This window comes from Scyliorhinus canicula, chromosome 3, assembly GCF_902713615.1.
Source record: "Scyliorhinus canicula chromosome 3, sScyCan1.1, whole genome shotgun sequence".
Lineage (NCBI taxonomy): Eukaryota > Metazoa > Chordata > Chondrichthyes > Carcharhiniformes > Scyliorhinidae > Scyliorhinus > Scyliorhinus canicula.
Genome location: NC_052148.1, coordinates 8528702 through 8548435, shown reverse-complemented (window position 1 = coordinate 8548435; position 19734 = coordinate 8528702). Strand labels below are relative to the sequence as shown.

At 45.9% G+C, this 19734-nt stretch overlaps 1 protein-coding gene across 2 annotated transcripts in view; it reads left to right on the top strand.

The window, feature by feature from the left end:
• Nucleotides 1–19460, top strand: part of LOC119963800 (interferon-induced very large GTPase 1-like) — a 72340-nt gene extending 52880 nt beyond the window's left edge. For both annotated transcript variants that reach the window (XM_038793098.1, XM_038793097.1), the window contains exon 2: nucleotides 11270–19460. In XM_038793098.1, the coding sequence (XP_038649026.1) occupies nucleotides 12403–19272 (6870 nt within the window). In that variant the 5' untranslated portion in view covers nucleotides 11270–12402 and the 3' untranslated portion in view covers nucleotides 19273–19460. The remainder of the gene's footprint in view (nucleotides 1–11269) is intronic.
• Nucleotides 19461–19734: the final 274 nt, after the last annotated feature.

The following is a 19734-nucleotide window of genomic DNA, read 5'->3' as shown; positions in this document are numbered from 1 at the left end:
GATGATTATACATAATATCTCTTATAAACCTTTTGCAAGACTGCCCACAATAGAAGTAAGGCTCACTGGTCTATAGTTACCGGGGTTGTCTCTACTCCCCTTCTGAAATTGAAAATCGCTTATTGTCACGAGTAGGCTTCAATGAAGCTACTGTGAAAAGCCCCTAGTCGCCACATTCCGGTGCCTGTCCAGGGAGGCTGGTACGGGAATCGAACCGTGCTACTTGCCTGTTTGGTCTGCTTTAAAAGCCAGCAATTTAGCCCAGTGAGCTAAAACGGCCCCTTCTTGAACAAGGGGACAATATTTGCTATCCTCCAGTCTTCTGACACTATTCCTGTAGACAAAGATGACTGAAAGATCAAAGCCAAAGGCTCAACAATCTCCTCCCTAGCTTCCCAGAGAATCCTGGGATAAATCTCATCTGGCCCAGGGGACTTATCTATTTTCACCCTTTCCAGAATTGTTAACACCTCCTCCTTATGAACCTCAATCCTGTCTAGTCTAGTAGCCTGTATCTCAGTATTCTCCTCGACAACTTTGTCTTTTTCCTGTGTGAATACTGACAAAAATTATTCATTTAGCACCTCTCCTATCTCCTCGGACTCCATGCACAACTTCCCACTACTGTCCTTGACTGGCCCTACTCTTACCCTAGTCATTCCTTTACTCCTTACATATCTATAGAAAGCTTTAGGGTTATCCTTGATCCTACCTGCCAAAGACTTCTCATGTCCCCTCCTGGCTCTTCTTAGCTCTCTCTTTAGGTCCTTCCTAGCTAACTTGTAACTCTCGAGCCCCCTAACTGAAACTTCACGTCTCATCTTTACATAAGCCTCCTCTTCCTCTTGACAAGTGATTCAACTACTTTAGTAAACCACGGTTCCCTCACTCAACCACTTCCTCCCTGCCTTACAGGTACATACTTATCAAGGACACGCAGTAGCTGTTCCCTGAACAAGCTCCACATTTCCATTGTGCCCATCCCCTGCAGTTTTCCTCTCCATCCCATGCATCCTAAGTCTTGCCTCATCGCATCATAATTGCCTTTCCCCCAGATATTATTCTTGCCCTGCAGTATATACCTATCCCTTTCCATCACTAAAGTAAACGTAATCGAATTGTGGTCACTATCACCAAAGTGCTCACCTACCTCCAAATCTAACAGCTGTCCTGGTTCATTACCCAGTACCAAATCCAATATGGCTTTGCCTCTCATTGGCCTATCTACATACTGTGTCAGGACATTCTCCTGCACACATTGGACAAAAATGGACCCATCTAAAGTACTCAAACTATAGCGTTTCCAGTCAATATTTGGAAAGTTAAAGCCCCCCATAACAACTACCCTGTTGCTTTTGCTCCCATCCAGAATCATCTTTGCAATCCTTTCCTCTACATCTCTGGAACTTTTCGGAGGCCTATAGAAAACCCCTAACAGGGTGACCTCTCCTTTATCTTTCTAACCTCAGCCCATACTACCTCAGTAGACGAGTCCTCATCAAATGTCCTCTCAGCCACCGTAATACTGTCCTTGACTAACAATGCCACCCCTCCTCCTCTCTTACCACCTTCCCTGAGCTTACTGAAATATCTAAACCGAGGCACCTGCAAAAACCATTCCTGTCCCTGCTCTATCCATGTCTCCGAAATGGCCACAACAGCGAAGTCCCAGGTACCAACCCATGCCGCAAGTTCACCCACCTTATTCAGGATGTCGTATTCAATATTTTCCCCGCTTCTTGACTGTGATAGAGAAATACAAACATGATTCATTAAGTAAGCAAAACTGAACTTTATTTCCGAATTAGAACTGACTGCTAGCAGTATGGCTGAAACTTGAAGTCGGAAGGCAGTCAATTACAAACTGCTGAGTCCGTCCCAAGTCTGCGATATTACAGAAGAATAAGGCGATTTTTATACACTATAGGATCAGATAACATGAATACAACTTGGCCAGGAATTTAATCAAAAGTAAAACATAAGTAATAATCGTTACAATGGCGTCACCTTGCTGACCTTTAGGGGAATGGAGTTTCATATCATTATCTTGTCTTTGTTTTAAGAAAGGGACAAATTTGTTTACGAACAGGAAGAGACAGCTTTTCAGCTTGGTATTTATTGAGACTGCTTCTAGGTTCATGACGAACAAGCCTTATCTTAGAATTTCAGAGTCACCCAGTTCTCAGGTCATGTTGACCTCGGCTGTATCTGTGTATTTTGTATCTGTGTCTTAGGTTAAATTCAATTGTACCAAGAAGACTTGACTAGTTTTCCCATCATGCCATTATTTGCTTCACACAATACCGCAAGTTCACCCACCTTATTCAGGACGCTCCAGACATTGAAGAAGACACACTTTAAACCACCTTCCTGCCTGCCGGTACACTCCTGCAACTTTGAAACCTTACTCATGACGTCACTACTCTCAACCTCCTGTATACTGGAGCTACAATTCAGGTTCCCAATCCCCTGCTGAACTAGTTTGAACCCTCCCGAAGAGCATTAGCTGATTTCCCCCCCCAGGATAGTGGTACCCCTCTGGTCCATGTAGACCATCCCGTTTGTAGAGGTCCCACTTACCCCAGAATGAGCCCCAATTATCCAGGAATCTGAAACCCTCCCTCCTGCACCATCCCTGTAGCCACGTGTTCAACTGCTCTCTCTCCCTATTCCTCGTCTCGCTAGCACGTGGCACGGGTAACAACTCAGAGATAATACCTCTGTCCTAGATCTAAGTTTCCACCATAGCTCCCTGACTTCCTGCCTTACATCCCTATCCCTTTTCTTACCTATGTCGTTGGCATCTATGTAGACCACGACTTGGGGCTGCTCCTCCTCCCCCTTAAGGATCCTGAAAACACGATCCGAGACATCACGGACCCTGGCAACACACCAACCGTGAGTCTCTCTCGTTCCCACAGAATCTCCTATCTATCCCCCTAACTATGGAGTCTCCAATGACTAATGTTCTACTCCTCACCCCCCTTCCCTTCTGAGCAACAAGGACAGACTCTGTGCCAGAGACCTGTGCCCCATGGCTGACCCCTGGTAAGTCGCCCCCCCCCCCCCAACAGTATCCAAAGCGGTATACTTGTTACTAAGGGGAATGACCACAGGGGGTCCCTGTACTGACTGCTTCTTCCCAGTCCCTCTCACTGTCACCCATCTATCTTTATTCTTCGGCATAACTACATCCCTGAAGCTTCTATCTATGACCACCTCTGCCTCCCGAATGATCCAAAGTTCATCCAGCTTCAGTTCCCTAACACGGTTTCTGAGGAGCTGGAGATGGGTGTACTTCCCACAGATGAAATCAACAGGGACACAGACGGCGTCCCTCACCTCAAACATTCTGCAGGAGGAACATTGCACTGCCTTCCCTGCCATCCCTCTAGATAAAAAAAAAGAAAAAGAAAGTAAGGGCTGACCTGTTATTCACTCTACCCCTTAGGTTAGAGGAGGTGGAAGGGTGAGGGACACTACAAGTTTAGTTTCTCGGGTTTAGAAACTGCCCAGCTTAAATACAGATAAAAAATAAAACACTTAACCAGCAACCACTGCGCCCCACACGAGAACAGCAATCAGCTGTTATGGGCCTGCGCAAACAATTTAAATCTTTACTACTTACCCAGCAGTCACTCTGTCCTCACTCCGACCGGATTCAGCTGGAAACTCCCAACAGTAATTTTTTTAAAAATTTACTCCGCATCTCAATGCACGTATGCAAATTTCTCCCGCAACAGCCAATCAGCAGCTCCGCTCTACTGCCCTCTGTTGGATGCTTGCCTTCATTTGAACACCTAGGGTCTCTTGCACATCGGCCTCTTTTGCCCCCTGAACTCCCGGATCTTCCGACAGTGCAAAGATCGCTACCTCCGGACTCGGCACTCGTGTTTCTAGCACCACGGACATTTCCTTCGCAAACCCCTGCCGAAACCCTCTGAGCTCGGGCATGCCCAAAACATGTGGACATGGTTTGCTGGGATTCCCGTGCACCTCACACATCTATCTTCTACCCCAAAAAACTTTCTCATCCTTGGCCCCTCATGTGTGCCTGGTAGACCATCTTCAATTGTATTAGGCTATGCCTGGCGCATGATGAGGAGGAATTGACCCTGCTTAGGTCGTCCGCCCATAGACCCGCCTCTAACGTTCCTCCTAGCTCGTCCTCCCACTTGCCCTTGAGCTCCTCCACCAAGGTTTCCTCCACCTCCAACAGTTCCTGGTAGATATCCAACACCTCCCCCTCCCCCACCCAGGTACCAGAAACTACCTTGCTCCCCTGTACCCCCTACCAGCTCCCCTGTATAAACATATCCCCCATCCTCTCAATCCCTGCTCTCCGCCATATCCAGAACCCCCCATCCATACTTCCCGGGGCAAACTGGTGATTATTACAGATTGGGGACCAGGCCGATGCTCCCTCTGCTCTCACATATCTCCTAGGGGCAGCAGGGTAGCATGGTGGTTAGCATAAATGCTTCACAGCTCCAGGGTCCCAGGTTCGATTCCCGGCTGGGTCACTGTCTGTGTGGAGTCTGCACGTCCTCCCCCTGTGTGCGTGGGTTTCCTCCGGGTGCTCCGGTTTCCTCCCACAGTCCAAAGATGTGCGGGTTAGGTGGATTGGCCATGCTAAATTGCCCGTAGTGTCCTAAAAAAAGTAAGGTTAATGGGGGGGGGGGGGTTGTTGGGTGACGGGTATAGGGTGGATATGTGGGTTTGAGTAGGGTGATCATGGCTCGGCACAACATTGAGGGCCGAAGGGCCTGTTCTGTGCTGTACTGTTCTATGTTCTATGTACTCTATCCTGTATCCCCCTTGGCAGCAGCAGCAGAAAGGCCGGCACCTGTTTCCTCAGGAAGTCTCTCACTTGCAAATACCTAAAACAATTCCCTGGCGGCAGTTTAAATTTATCCTCCAGCGCCTTCCTCTACACTTTTAGATAGAGGATCTGGATCAGCGCAGGCTTGGAGGGCCAAACGGCCTGTTCCTGTGCTCTAATTTTTCTTTGTTCTTTGTTCTTCAAGCTGGGAAAGCTCCCATATATAAACAAATCCCCCATCCTTCTAATGTGTGCCCTCTACCAGCTCTGGAATGTACCATCCAGCCTGCCTGGTACAAACCTGTGGTTATTACAAATCGGGATCCAGACCGACGCACCCTCCACCCTTCTTATACCTCCTCCGTTGCCCCCAGATTCTCAGTGCCGCCACTACCACTGGACTTGTTGAGTAACGGGCCGGCGAGAATGGCAGAGGTGCCTTTACCAGTGCTCCCAGACTGGTGCCTTTACATGATCTCCTCCGACCCCATAAGTTCCTTGTAAATGTCTGAGATGCTCCCTTCTCCTACCCACCCTCTGGAAACTACCCTGTCCTGAATCCCCCTTAGCGGTAAGAGCGGGAAGGTTGACACCTGTTTACGTAGGAAGTCCTGCACCTGCAGATACCTGAATTTGTTTCCCCTCGCCAACCCAAACTTCTCCTCCGGCGCCCTCATACTCGGAAAGCTCCCCTCCATATCCCCCATCCTCTCAATCCCTGCTCTCCGCCATATCCAGAACCCCCCATCCATACTTCCCGGGGCAAACTGGTGATTATTACAGATTGGGGACCAGGCCGATGCTCCCTCTGATCTCACATATCTCCTCCATTGCCCCAGACTCTCAGGGCCGCCACCACCACGGGGCTGGTGGATTACCGTGCTGGCGGGAACGGCAGAGGCGCAGTTACCAATGCCCCCAGACTGGTTTGCTTGCATGAAGTCGCCTCCAACCGCTCCCATGCCGACCCCTCCCCCATTACCCACTTCCTAATCATAGCTATATTAGCTGCCCAGTACTAGTTGCAGAAGTTCGCCAGCGCCAACCCCCCCCCCCCCCCCCCGACTACGCTCCAACAATATTTTCTCCACCCGCGAGGTTTTAATCGCCCACACAAAGCCCAAAGTGATCTTGTTCACCTGCTTGAAATAGGCCTTAGGGATGAAGATGGGGAGGCACCGAAAGACAAACAGAAATCTGGGGAGGACCGTCATTTCCAGGGTCTGTACCCTATCGCCAGTGATAACAGGAGCATGTCCCATCTCTTAAAGTCCCCTTCCATTTGCTCGACCAACCGGGATTGATGAAACTTATGCAGTGCCTCCCATTACGGAGCCACCTGGATTCCCAGATAGCGAAAGCTCTTCCCCATCTTTCTAAGCGGCAGATCACCCAGTCTCTCCTCCTGCCCTCTAGCCTGAATCACGAACATCTCACTCTTCCCCATGTTCAATTTCTACCCTGAAAAACTGCCAAATTCCCCCAAGATGCACATAACCTCCCCGATCCCCTCCCAACGGGTCCGAAACGTACAAAAGCAAATTGTCCGCGTAGAGCGAGACCCGGTGATCCACCCCACCCAGCTCCCCCCCCAACCAGCCACTGCCGGTTCCTCGAAGCTATGGCCAGTGGCTCTATAGCTAGAGCAAACAATAAGCGGGCGAGGGGGCACCGTTGCCTCGTCCCTCGATGTAATGTTAAAATGGCAAGCAACGGGAAAGTCAGGGTCCTGAATGCGCACAGACCGAAGATGCTCAGCAAAGCGATCACCCAGTCTGCGTTTGGTCTCTCCGATATAGAGGAGACCACATTGGGAGCAGCGAATGCAGTAGAACAAATTGGAAGAGATGCAAGTGAAACGCTGCGTTACCTGGAATGAGTGTTTTGGGCCTGGGATGTTAAGCATGGAAGAGGTAAAGGGGCAGGTGTTACACCTTCTGCGATTGCATGGGAAAGTGCCATGAGTGATGGGAGAGGTACTGGGTATGGTGGAGGAGTGGACTAGATTATCTCAGAGGGAACGGTCTCTACGGAATGCTGACAGAGGGAGTGAAGGGAAGATGTGTTTGGTGGTGGCATCACGCTGGAGTTGGTGAAAATGGCGGATGATTATGTTTTGCATACGGAGGCTGGTGGGATGAAATGTGAGAACGAGGGGGACTCTCTCCTTTGTTCTGGGAGGGAGGGGGGGCGAGGGAGATAGACCGCACGCTGTTGAGGGCCCTGTGTACAACTGTAGGTGTGAAATCACGGTCAAGGAAGATAAAAAGGAAGAGGTGCACAGAGCAAATAAGAGTTATTGTTTCATGTGAGTCCAGAATGAAAGTCCAATGTTGTAATCTTTCACATAGTCTGCAGGTTGAAGAATGATGCTGGATAATTTACTTTTCCAGTCGCGATTACTTCCATGATAGGCTTGTCATGTAAAGACAAATTAGTCTTGTAGGCACAGGTCCGGGTGTTCAGCGGTTCTAAGAGTAACAGTGTAGATGGGAGCCAGGCCTTCACCTGGATCGAGCTCTTGTTCTGAGATGCTGCATGGTTGATGGAGGATGGCTGTCTGCTTTGCTGCTCCATAAGGCAGTGTAACTGGTGTTCTCAGTTTGGGAGGGTCATTTGATATGACACCCACTTCTCCACGTTAACTTGAACAAAGGATGTATGTTCCTTTGTCTCAATTCATGAGATTTAACATTGCAATCATGAAGCATTTCAAAAGACGTTTCAGGATTCTTTGTCCTATCAGTCTCTGTTTAACGGGCTTGACCTTAAAAATGTAATGGCCTTTGTACAGTTCCCTTCGATTTGATCTCTGCAGTCATGGGATCATTGCCGCATCTGTAGAGATAATGAGCTGTCAGTTTCTCCGAATTCCAGACCATTCCTTTTGTTTCAGTCATGGTTAGCGATGGTTTCAGTCATTTTAGGGTGAGGACTGACCCCCCGCCCCCCCCCAAAATAGTCCAGTTTCCTTTCAAATGTCATTATTCAATCTTCCACCATGACACCACTCAGCTCCTGACATCATTGCAGCTTTGATACAAAGATAAGAGCAGAACTCAAAGGGAAGCGGTGGCTTAGTGGTATTGGCATGGACAGGAAACCAGCGACCCAGAGTAATGTTCTGGGGAACCCAGTTCGAATGCCACCACTGCAGATGGTGAAATTTGAATTCAATAAGAATCTGGAATTCAAAGACTAATGATTTATTGTCCTAAGAACCCATCTGGTTCACTGATATCCTTTAAGGAAGGAAATCTGCCATCCTTGCCTGGTCTGGCCTACATTTGACTCCAGATCCACAGAAAATGGCCTTAAATGGCCTAGCAAACTATTCAATGCCCTGAATTTAAAAAAAGGCGAGATGAGAGTAACAACCCTTGATATCAAGGCAGCATCTGGCCAGTGTGTCAGGAACAAAGGTCCCAAACCCTCACCATCCTAACTTGGGATTATACTCACTGTCACTGCGTCAAAATCTCCTCCTACACCACATGGACTGCAGCAGTTTAGGAGGTAGCAATTAGCCCTTGAATCAAGGAAATGAAGATGGTTGGGTCTAGAAAACCACCCTGAGAAACTCTTGCAATGGTGGCCTGGTATGACTCCAACCAGTTAATGATTCCCATTGACTCCAGTTTTTCTAGGACCCCTTGATTCAACACTTGGGCAAAGAAGGCTTTCAAATGTCATTCTGCTTTCAATCTGCCACCATGATACCACTCAGCTGCTGACCGCATTGCAGCTTTGATACAAAGATAAGAGCAGAACTCAAAGGGAAGCGGTGGGGAGGGTTGTTTTTCAAACTGGAGGCCCGTGACCAGCGGTGTGCGTCAGGGATCAGTGCTGGGCCCACTGTTATTTGTTATTTATATAAATGATTTGGATGAGAGTATAGGAGACATGGCTAGTAAGTTTGCAGGTGACGCCAAGATTGGTGGCAGAATGGACAGTGAAGAAGGCTATCTAGCATTGCAACGGGATCTTGATCAATTGGGCCAATGGGCCGATGAATGGCAGGTGGAGTTTAATTTAGATAAATGTGAGGTGATATATTTTGAATGATCGAATCGGGGCAGGACCTACTCAGTTAATGGTAGGGAGTTGGGGAGAGTTACAGGACAAAGAGATCTAGGAGTACAGGTTCATAGCCCCTTGAAGGTGGAGTCGCAGGCGGACATGGTGGTGAAGAAGGCATTCGGCGTATTGGTTTCATTGGTCAGAACATTGAATACAGGAGTTGGGACATCTTGCTGAAGTTATACAAGACATTAGTAAGGCCACACTTGGGAGTACTATGCACAGTTCTGGTCACCCTATTATAGAAGGGAGTGCAGTGGATGTTTACCAGGCTGATTCCTGGGATGGCGGGACTGTCACAGAGGAGAGACTAAGTCGGTTTCGATTATATACATTGGAGTTTAAAGAGTGAGAGGGGATCTCATAGAAACTTACAAAATTCCAACAGCATTATTCAGGCTAGATTCAGAAAGAATGTCCCCGGTGGTGGGGGAGTCCAGAACTAGGGGTCATAGTTTGAGGATAAGGAACCTTTTAGGACAGAGGCGAGGAGAAATGTCTTTACCCAGAGATAGTGAATCTGTGGAATTCACTACCACAGAAAGTAGTTGAGGCCAAAGAGTTGTGTAATTTGAAATAGTAATTAGATATAGATGTTGAGGCTGAAGCGATCAAGGGATATGGGGGAAAGGCGGAATCAGGAATTTGATGATCAGATTTCCTTCCTTAAGGAACCCAAATGTTTTCACGACAATCGATTCATGATCATCGTCAGACTTTTAAATCCAGATTTTTTTTAAATTGAATTCAAATTTCACCATCTGCCTTGGTGGGATTCGAACCCTCTTCCCAGAGCATTACCGTGGGCCTCTGGATTACCAGTCCAGTGGGGATTCGAACCCTCTCCCCAGAGCATTACCGTGGGCCTCTGGATTACCAGTCCAGTGGGGATTCAAACCCACTCCCCAGAGCATTACCGTGGGCCTCTGGATTACCAGTCCAGTGGGGATTCGAACCCTCTCCCCAGAGCATTACCGTGGGTCTCTGGATTACCAGTCCAGTGGGGATTCGAACCCTCTCCCCAGAGCATTACCGTGGGCCTCTGGATTACCAGTCCAGTGGGGATTCGAACCCTCTCCCCAGAGCATTACCGTGGGTCTCTGGATTACCAGTCCAGTGGGGATTCGAACCCTCTCCCAAGAGCATTACCGTGGGCCTCTGGATTACCAGTCCAGTGGGGATTCGAACCCACTCCCCAGAGCATTACCGTGGGTCTCTGGATTACCAGTCCAATGGGGATTTGAACCCTCTCCCCAGAGCATTACCGTGGGTCTCTGGATTACCAGTCCAATGGGGATTTGAACCCTCTCCCCAGAGCATTACCGTGGGTCTCTGGATTACCAGGCCAGTGACAATCCCACTGCACCACTGCCTCTCCATATTTATTGTTAAACAGTGAGCCCTAGTTCTAGATTCTCCCACAAGAGGAAACATCCTCTCCATATCCACCCTGTCAATACCCATCAGGACCTTAAAGATTTTGATCAAGTCACATCTTAATCTTCTAAACTCCAGTGGATACAAATCTAACCTCTCCAACCCTTCCTCATAAGATAACCCACCCATTCTTGGTATTAGTCCAGTAAACTGCTTCTTTCCTTTAATAAGAAATATTCCAGATGTGGCCTCACCAATATCCTGTACAACTGAAGCATAACCTTCCTACTTTTGTAATCAATTCCCTCTCACAGTAGACAGTAACATTCTATTAACATTCCTGATGACTTGCTGTACCTGTATACCAACCTTCTGTGATTCATGCACAAGGACACCCAGATCCCTCTACACCTCAGGGCTCTGCAATCTCTCATTGTTTAGATCATTAGCTTCTTTTTTATTCTTCCTGCCAAAATGGACAATTTCACATTTTCCCACAATGTACTCTATTTGCCAGATCTTTGCCCACTCATTTACACTATTCATGCCCCTTTGGAGCCTCTTTATGTCCTCTTCACAATTCACTTTCCCTCCCATTTTTGCATCTTCAGCAAATTTCACAAACATATCTTCAATCCCCTCATCCAATACATTAAAATAAATTGTAAAACGTTGAGGCCCCAGCACTAAACCCTGTGGCACACCATTCCTCACATCTTGACAATCAGAAAAAGACCCATTTATGCCAATTCTCCGTTTCCTGTTATTAGCCAATCTTCTATCCTGACTAAATCTGATAACAGAAACAATCTCAGCAGGTCTGACAGCATCTGCGGAGAGCGAAGGGAGTTAGCGTTTTGAGTTTGGATGACTCTGCACAGATGCTATCAGATCTGCTGAGATTGTCCAGTATTTTATGTTTTTGTTTCAGATTCCAGCGTCAGCAGTAATTTCCTTCAACCTGATAACATTGTTTTTATATGTCCACAGCTATTCCCATGCACAGAACAGCGATCGCTGTCAATCCACATGGTGAGACGACAGGATTGGTCTGCAAAGGGACAAAAAGAGGAACCTCAGAGTTGCGAACAAATTTAAACAGTTGCCTGGCTTTCCATTAAATCACAGGACAGGAACACGGGATCTCGATAAATCAGAGGACAGGAAAAGAAACCCTCGATAAATCACAGGACAGGAACACGGGATATCGATAAATCACAGGGCAGGAAAACAAACCCTCGATAAATCACAGGGCAGGAAAACAAACCCTCGATAAATCACAGGGCAGGAAAATAACCCTCGATAAATCACAGGAACACGAACCCTCGATAAATCACAGGACAGGAACACGGACCCACGATAAATCACAGGACTGGAACACGGACCCTCGATAAATCACAGGACAGGAACACGGACCCTCGATAAATCACAGGAACACGAACCCTCGATAAATCACAGGACTGGACCACGGACCCTCGGTAAATCACAGGACAGGAACACGGACCCTCGATAAATCACAGGAACACGAACCCTCGATAAATCACAGGACTGGACCACGGACCCTCGGTAAATCACAGGACAGGAACACGGACCCTCGATAAATCACAGGAACACGAACCCTCGATAAATCACAGGACAGGAACACGGACCCACGATAAATCACAGGACTGGAACACGGACCCTCGATAAATCACAGGAACACGAACCCTCGATAAATCACAGGACAGGAACACGGACCCTCAGTAAATCACAGGACAGGAACACGGACCCTCGATAAATCACAGGACAGGAACACGGACCCACGATAAATCACAGAACAGAAACAGGGACCCTCGATAAATCACAGGAACGCGAACCCTCGATAAATCACAGGAAAGGAACACGAACCCTCGATAAATCACAGGACTGGACCACGGACCCTCGGTAAATCACAGGACAGGAACATGGACCCTCAGTAAATCACAGGACAGGAACACAGACCCTGAGTAAATCACAGGACAGGAACACAAACCCTCGATAAATCACAGGAACGCAAACCCTCGATAAATCACAGGACAGGAACACCGGCTTTCTTGGAATTCAGCTCTACAAATCACTGGAAATTTTCACACACCCTTAAGGAAATGGCAGGGTCTTTACAAGATGGATATAATTGGTCCCAAACTGAGCTGTTGGAAAGGGCATCTGGAGGGCTTGCACTCAAAGGAATCTTTATCAGTAAAGATATGAATGATATGTTAAAGGAACGGGAAAGGCTGTTGAAAGTGCCAGAGTCCTGCTCTCTACTGGGAGCATCCATGTCTCCGAGAGAACAGACTGACAGTTTTGTGTCGCATACTCATGCTGTAAGTTCTAAACAGTGCATGGAACAGCTGGGTCTCAGTATGAGAAACTCTCTCGAAATTGGATTCTGCGGCTTTAAACTTGATGTTAAGGGAGAGTATAGCACCTCCAGCAGTAACTCGTCATCTACCAGCACAGATAGCAAATATGTCTCCTTGTGTAAGACGGTGATTGTACCTATGGCCAGTGCTGAGTTGAATATTAAGGATCTGACACTGTCAGAATCTGCTGTCAATTCTCTGAAAGACGTTGAATCTAATCTGCGCTATCAGGAGTCAGAGGATACCAAAGATGCTTCTTGTCAGCAGTTCCTTGAACGCTATGGGTCACATGTAAGCTGCAGCAATATTCAGCTTGGGGGTATTTATTTAACAGAAGCAGCAAGCGATAAACTGAAACATAAAGAGAGAGAAGGTTGTGAAGAAGTCATGAAAACACTGATAAACACAGATTTACACATCGGTGGTTTGGGATCTGTCAATGCCAGTGTTTCGACCTCTGCTTCTCACTTTAAATCTAACATTAATTATACCTGCAATAACTCTCTGTTGGAAAAAATACGTGTTTCTATAACTAAGATTGGTGGACCTGTTGAAGCATCATCACTAGCAGATTGGAAGGCAGGATTACAGGTCCAAAACAGCACATGGAGAGTCATTGACCGTGGCTCTGTTGACAACCTAGTTCCTGTCTGGAAAGTAATATTAAACAACCACAGAAGCGACTTTGAAGATCATCAGTTATTAACCGAAAACTTGCAGAGATGCTGGGAGAGGAAGACTGGGCTAAAGTCTGAAGATGCAGAAACTTCAGAAGTGATAGATGTTAATACCAGTGTTCAGGATCTGGTACAGGAAGTAAACAAATGGATTACAGTTTCCGAATTAGATTTTCTCACAAACTGTGTGAAGAACATTTCCCAGTGTTTAGAAATTAAATCCTCTCTGAGGAAGCATTTTAAAATCGACACGGACAGATTGTGGTACCATGAATTTATTTGCAAAAACTCCATTCAGATATTCATCAATAAAGTTTTACAGTGTGTCGCAGGGAAAGACCTTGAAGATGTAGATAAAGTGTATCTGAAAGTTTGTCTATCAGATCTGCTCCAACCTCAAGGAATAATACGGAGTCTGGATTTTCCAAGCCTTCCATCCGTTTTGAAGCAGCTGAGCGACATTCCCAACAATAAGGAAGAGTTAAGTTTCTCCACTGTTGAAGAAGCAAAAGAACATATCAAGAAACTGGAGAGAAGATTGGAGAGCCTGGAGGTTGGGAATGAATTCCAAACAAAAATCTGCAATGATCTGGGAAAGGCATTGTTTCACCTGCAGTCGCTGTACAAACAAAGTGGAGATAAATACACATCTATCCTCTTGACGGCACTTCTGCACCCAGTGTCCTATGAAGCCAGTGGAATACTGAATCTGCCTTTAACAGACAACCACCGTAAATATCTGATCTCTCAGTTAAATCAAATAGAAACCTACAGAAGCAAGATGAAGACAATGGAGGTGACACAATGCCAAGCCTTCCTGTTCTACAAAGCACTAACTGCCAGAGTCACTGAGACACAAAATAAAGATCCCAGAATGGTATTGCAGACAATGTGTGCAGAAATGGAGCAAGAGATGACACCGCGAGTGCGTGAGGCAGTGATGACCCCGAGTGGAACCTTTTTATCAAACACGGAACATCTAAAAGTAACATTACTGAATCTATCAGAGGACAAAGATTCACAGGAAGAAAAAGCCCCATCTGTAGATGGTGAATCTTTGGTGAGATCTACACACAGTGATCAAACCGAGAACATCATCAAAAAACACTCAGATTCTCCCAGCGATTGCACTGAGCGATTAAACAATTCTCACAATGATAGGCCGCCCCAAATTGTTCATGACTTGGGATTACAACGTTATTATCCTCACAAATTATCCCTGAATTTCATGCGGGAGATTTGCTGGGATAAACTGAAGGACAAGAAGCCAACTCAGCTGATAGATGTCCCGTGGCATTTTCTCCAAAGAATCCTTTCTGCAAATTCGATAGCGAGGAATCCTGAATGGCCACCTGCACAACCATCAGAAGGTCAGACTGATACTGAAGAAGATATCAGTGATTTCTTTGAAGAAATGGAAACTGAGATTTCTGGGATGAATCCTCTAGATATCACTGCTGCCGTTTTCCTCTGTGCGGATTACTTTCTGCAGCAGGAGCTGATGTTGAAGATGTCCCTGTGTCAGTTTGCTTTACCTTTTCTTCAGCCAGTAGGGAATACTGCAGAAAAGAATGATACCACAGATGGATCTGGTGCCACTCTTTCCCACTGGGCCATGCGGTCTATTGTTAAAAAATGGTGCCCAGAATCCCTCAGAAGCAGCAACGGCTTCAAGGAGACGCCCATCGTAACCGCAGCCATGCCAACCATTTCCTTCATCAGACTTGGACGATGCACGATCTCCAAGTCCAGAATTCTCAACCTTACCTTGAGCCAGACACAGCTGCAGCAGAATATCTTCCTGCATTCGGAGATGGTGTGTGGGAATGTTCCCCGTGAAATATCCGACGGACTGGCTGAGATCAGCTGGTATCTTCCTTCAGGGAAAAGAAACTTGGATATATTCCCTGAGGCTGCTGCATTCATTAACCTCCGAGGCAATGCTGAAACGTATCAAAGAAACACTCAGTTTCTTGCTAAAGTCTCTACTGCTCTCTTTATTTTCATTGATGTAATTGGCGAGAAGGAAAAACAATTCCTCACCTCTCTCGCACAATCACCAGCTAAATTCTTTCTCATAATAAACTCCAATAGCAATCAGCAGAACATAACCCGAGAACAGACAAAGAAACTTTTCAACGATCTAAAGCTAAAACCTCAGCAATGCATTATTCGGACAAATATAAATGATGCAAAACTTGTGGAAAATATTTGTTCCAAAATAAAACCTATGATTCAAACTCATGAAGGAAACCCGACCTTCCTGAACTTGGAGCAAATGGCTAATATCGCGAGGGAAAGTGGGATTCACGTCGATGAAGATCATCCTAAAATACAACAAGGCAAACAACTAGCCTCTGGTATATTGGGAGGACTTAACCATGGAATCATTCCCATTCATCAATACAAAGAGAGAGTTTTACCCTTCCATGGTCAGCCTTGGCAAGAATGGTCTCAAGCTGAGAAAGAGAAGTCCCGCATGAAACTCCGTGGGGACAAGAGCACTGAGGACTATAAATATGAACTGGACCAAAAGAAGGAAAGAATTCGAGAAGCTCAGGGCAAGAAGGAGCTGTCGGAAGAGCTGAGGGAATTCATTAGAGTATTGACGTCAACTAGTGGAGATCAGAGAGCTTTTTTCCTACAATGGCTGAGGTTGAATTTGGACAATAAATCAAGAGAATTAATGTCAAAATTACGTAGTGATTATAAAGAGCTGTCCAAAGTCTCAAAGCAGAAAGCACATGAGCTGAAGAGGTTGGATCAGCAGATGTCTGATAGTTCTCTTGGACTCGAGCACTTTATGAGGGAACTTGGCCAGGTTTATGAGGTTTCAGTGACGACACATAATACCAGAGGAAAGAGAGAAGTAGACTCAAATATCTTGAGGTTACCGGATGTTGCGGCTGAACTATTGCTGGATGGGTTCCCTCTGGAACTTATTGACGGAGATGTTTCCAATATTCCTGTTCAGTGGGTCACTGCTGTAATGAATAAAGTGGCCAAGAAGGTGCGAACTAGGTCCCGGTTGTTTGTGGTGACAGTGATTGGGGTCCAAAGTACAGGGAAGTCCACCCTACTAAATACAATGTTTGGTTTGCAGTTTGCTGTGAGTAGTGGCAGATGTACACGAGGAGCCTTCATGCAGTTTATCAAAGTCAGCGGGAGCATGGCTGAAGATCTGGGCTGTGATTTCATCCTGATAATTGACACTGAGGGGCTGAAAGCTCCAGAACTTGCAACTCTTACAGACAGTTATGAGCACGATAATGAACTGGCAACGTTTGTAATTGGGTTAAGCAATTTAACTTTAGTAAATATGGGGATGGAAAATCCCACCGAGATGAAAGATGTTTTGCAGATTGTCGTTCATTCCTTAATCCGCATGAAGCAGACAGGAAAAGGGCCAATCTGCCAGTTTGTCCACCAGAATGTTGGAGATGTGTGTGCTCATGATCAGAACCTGAGGGGTCGTCAGAAACTGCTGGAACAATTGGATCAGATGACAGAGGCGGCAGCGAAACTGGAGAAATTAGACCAAGTTAAATTCTCTGATGTGATGGAGTATGACCCTGATAAGAGCAATTGGTACATCCCGGGTCTGTGGCATGGCACCCCCCCTATGGCTGCAGTCAATACTGGTTACAGTGAACATGTCTTTGATCTGAAGAAATGTCTAATTCATTCTTTATTAGAAAGGAGCAAATCTGAAAGAGCTTTAACAATTCCAGACTTCATCAAATGGATGTCTGGACTTTGGGAGCAGGTGAAAAATGAGAATTTCATTTTCAGTTTTCAGAATAGTCTGGTTGCTGAGGCCTACAACCAACTCTCCATGAAGTACAAAGATTGGGAATGGGAACTCCGCAAATTTGCACACACCTGGGCAACTGGAGCTGAGAACAGAATAAACAATGCAAGTGAAGTAAACACACTGCTCTCAGAACTGCAATTGGAAATCAGGAAAGAGATAGAGGATAAAAGGCTTGAGACTCTTGACAAGCTAAAAGTGCTGTTTGAAAGTGGGGCTGATAATGTGCAGCTGATGGAGAGATACAAGGAGCAATTTAAACTCAGCATTTCCACATTGTGTATCCAGCTTCAGGATAATTCAATACAGAAATGTCGGGATACTCTCAATAGACGTGCGGGATTACAGAGAGTGGATGCTATTTGGGATGAGTTTAATAAGCAGGTTGAAGAACAAGTCAAGAAACTTTTACAAAACTGTAAAGAAGTTCAGCAAGTGTTAGATGACGAGGAACTGAAAACTGCCTTTGAAGGGATGTGGCGTGATACCCTCTTCAAACTGAACTATCAGCCTTGCACAGAAAGAAACATTGAAGTGGAGATTGAAAATCTTCTGAGAGAGGACACAAAAGCACAAGGGAGAGTGATTAATGAAAGCCTGAAAAGTAAAAGCCTCTCGAAGCTCGGGACCAAGTGGTTTCGGGTTGTGGAGAGACACATTGATCTATTTATAACAACCCAGATGAGGAGATTTGCCTGGTCTGTCAAACAATCCGATCTTGATCGAGCATTTCTAATATCAAAGTCACTCGAGGCTGAATGTAGGCAGCATATTGATAACATTACAAAAATGGACATGGATTATGATAATAAATATTGCATTGAAATTTTGAACTGTACGGAGGAAGAAATCAACAAGATTTCCGATTCAAAGTTTAAAATGAGTGAGATTTTTAGGGCTGAGTTTAAACTTCACATGTGTGGATTTGCTGCACCAAGGTTCAGGGAAATGCAGACCAAATTTATCAACAAACACAATCCACGGAAGAGACTGGAAAGCAAAAAAGATCAATACTTTGGACTTTTCATGGATATTTACAAAGAGCAGGATCAGAATCAGAGACAAGCAGAGCGATTTGCAGAATCTTGCTTCGAGCCAGCTGTCAGAGATGCCGTGCTGAAGAGTCTCAGCGATAAAATTGTGGATGATATGAGAAAGACCGACCCTAAGGGAAAGTACAAACTTCGCAATAACTTCATTGTGGAACTTTTGGTTCATTTAAAACAGAAGAACAGCTTTGAAGAATATTACAGATTTCTCACTGACTTTGAGAGTTTTTCAAAGGACTGGCTCCATGATCAGGTCATTGCACATTGCAAAGAACAATCTGGAGGCAAGATCAAGTTTACACATCTAGCTAAAGAAATCCTCACAGAGATCACTGGTGAAGCTAAGAAGGTTGTTCGAGATGCAGTGACCCAGAATATTTCTGGAAATGCTAAAAGTTTCCTTGATTTGTTTGTTGAAAAGTTAACAACAAGAATCACAATGTCCAAAGATGAGTTGAAAATCGGTCTGACCCTGGCTGACAGCGATGCCAAGAAATTTGCAGAAGCAGTTCTACCGTCCATTGCAGAGATAGAGAAGCTTCTCCTCAATGAGATAACAGGCTGGAATGTTGAAACAAAGATTAAAGATTTATCTGTGAAACCGAATGAGGAACTATTTAAAGGGCTATTCTGTTGCACAAAGAAATGTCCTTTCTGTGGAACTTATTGTGAATCAGAGACCATTGTGCACGAGCAACATTTCAGCAAACAGCACAGGCCCGAAGGACTCAACAGGTATCGATGGAGTGAGACTCAGCGTCTTGCAATGGATATCTGTACAGCTTTAGTAGCGGGCAATGCAAGATTCCAAAATAGTGACACAAATCAGACGTGGATATCCTACAAGGATTACCAAACAGTCAATGATTACTACAAATCCTGGAATATCCAACGGGATCCATCTGCAGAGGCAGCATCCTATTGGAAAAAGGTTTTCCACACTTTCAATAAGGAGTTTGCTGACAGATTCGGAGCGAAACCCGCAGAGATTGGCAATGCCTGGGACATTGGATGGGATAAAGTGAAGGAAGATTTGAACAAAACATATAACTTAAACATTCAGTCTCTGTAGGATCTTTTTCAATGACGCCAAGTGAGAAAATACAAACATCTTCAACCAATTGGAAACTACATGGTGTATGTGCAAACCGAGCAAAGATTTTATTAGAGTAAAACGTCAAATACCATGATGCTAAATTAAAGATTAGGAGAAATGTTTTAACTCAGAAATAATTAAATTGAGGAATGTTACTGGGGAAAGAAAGAGAAGAGACATTGGGCGGGAATCTCCGTCCCACTGCACCAGATTTCCGGTGCGGCACGCCCCTGGGATTCTCCGTCTCGCCAGCCGCCAATGGGGTTTCCCATTGCGGGCAGCCCCACACCATCAGGAAATCCCCAGGCTGCCGGCGCAACGGAGAATCCCAACAGTGGAGAATCCCGACAGCGGAGAATCCCGACAGCGGGGAATCCCGACAGCGGGGAATCCCGACAGCGGAGAATCCCGACAGCGGGGAATCCCGACAGCGGGGAA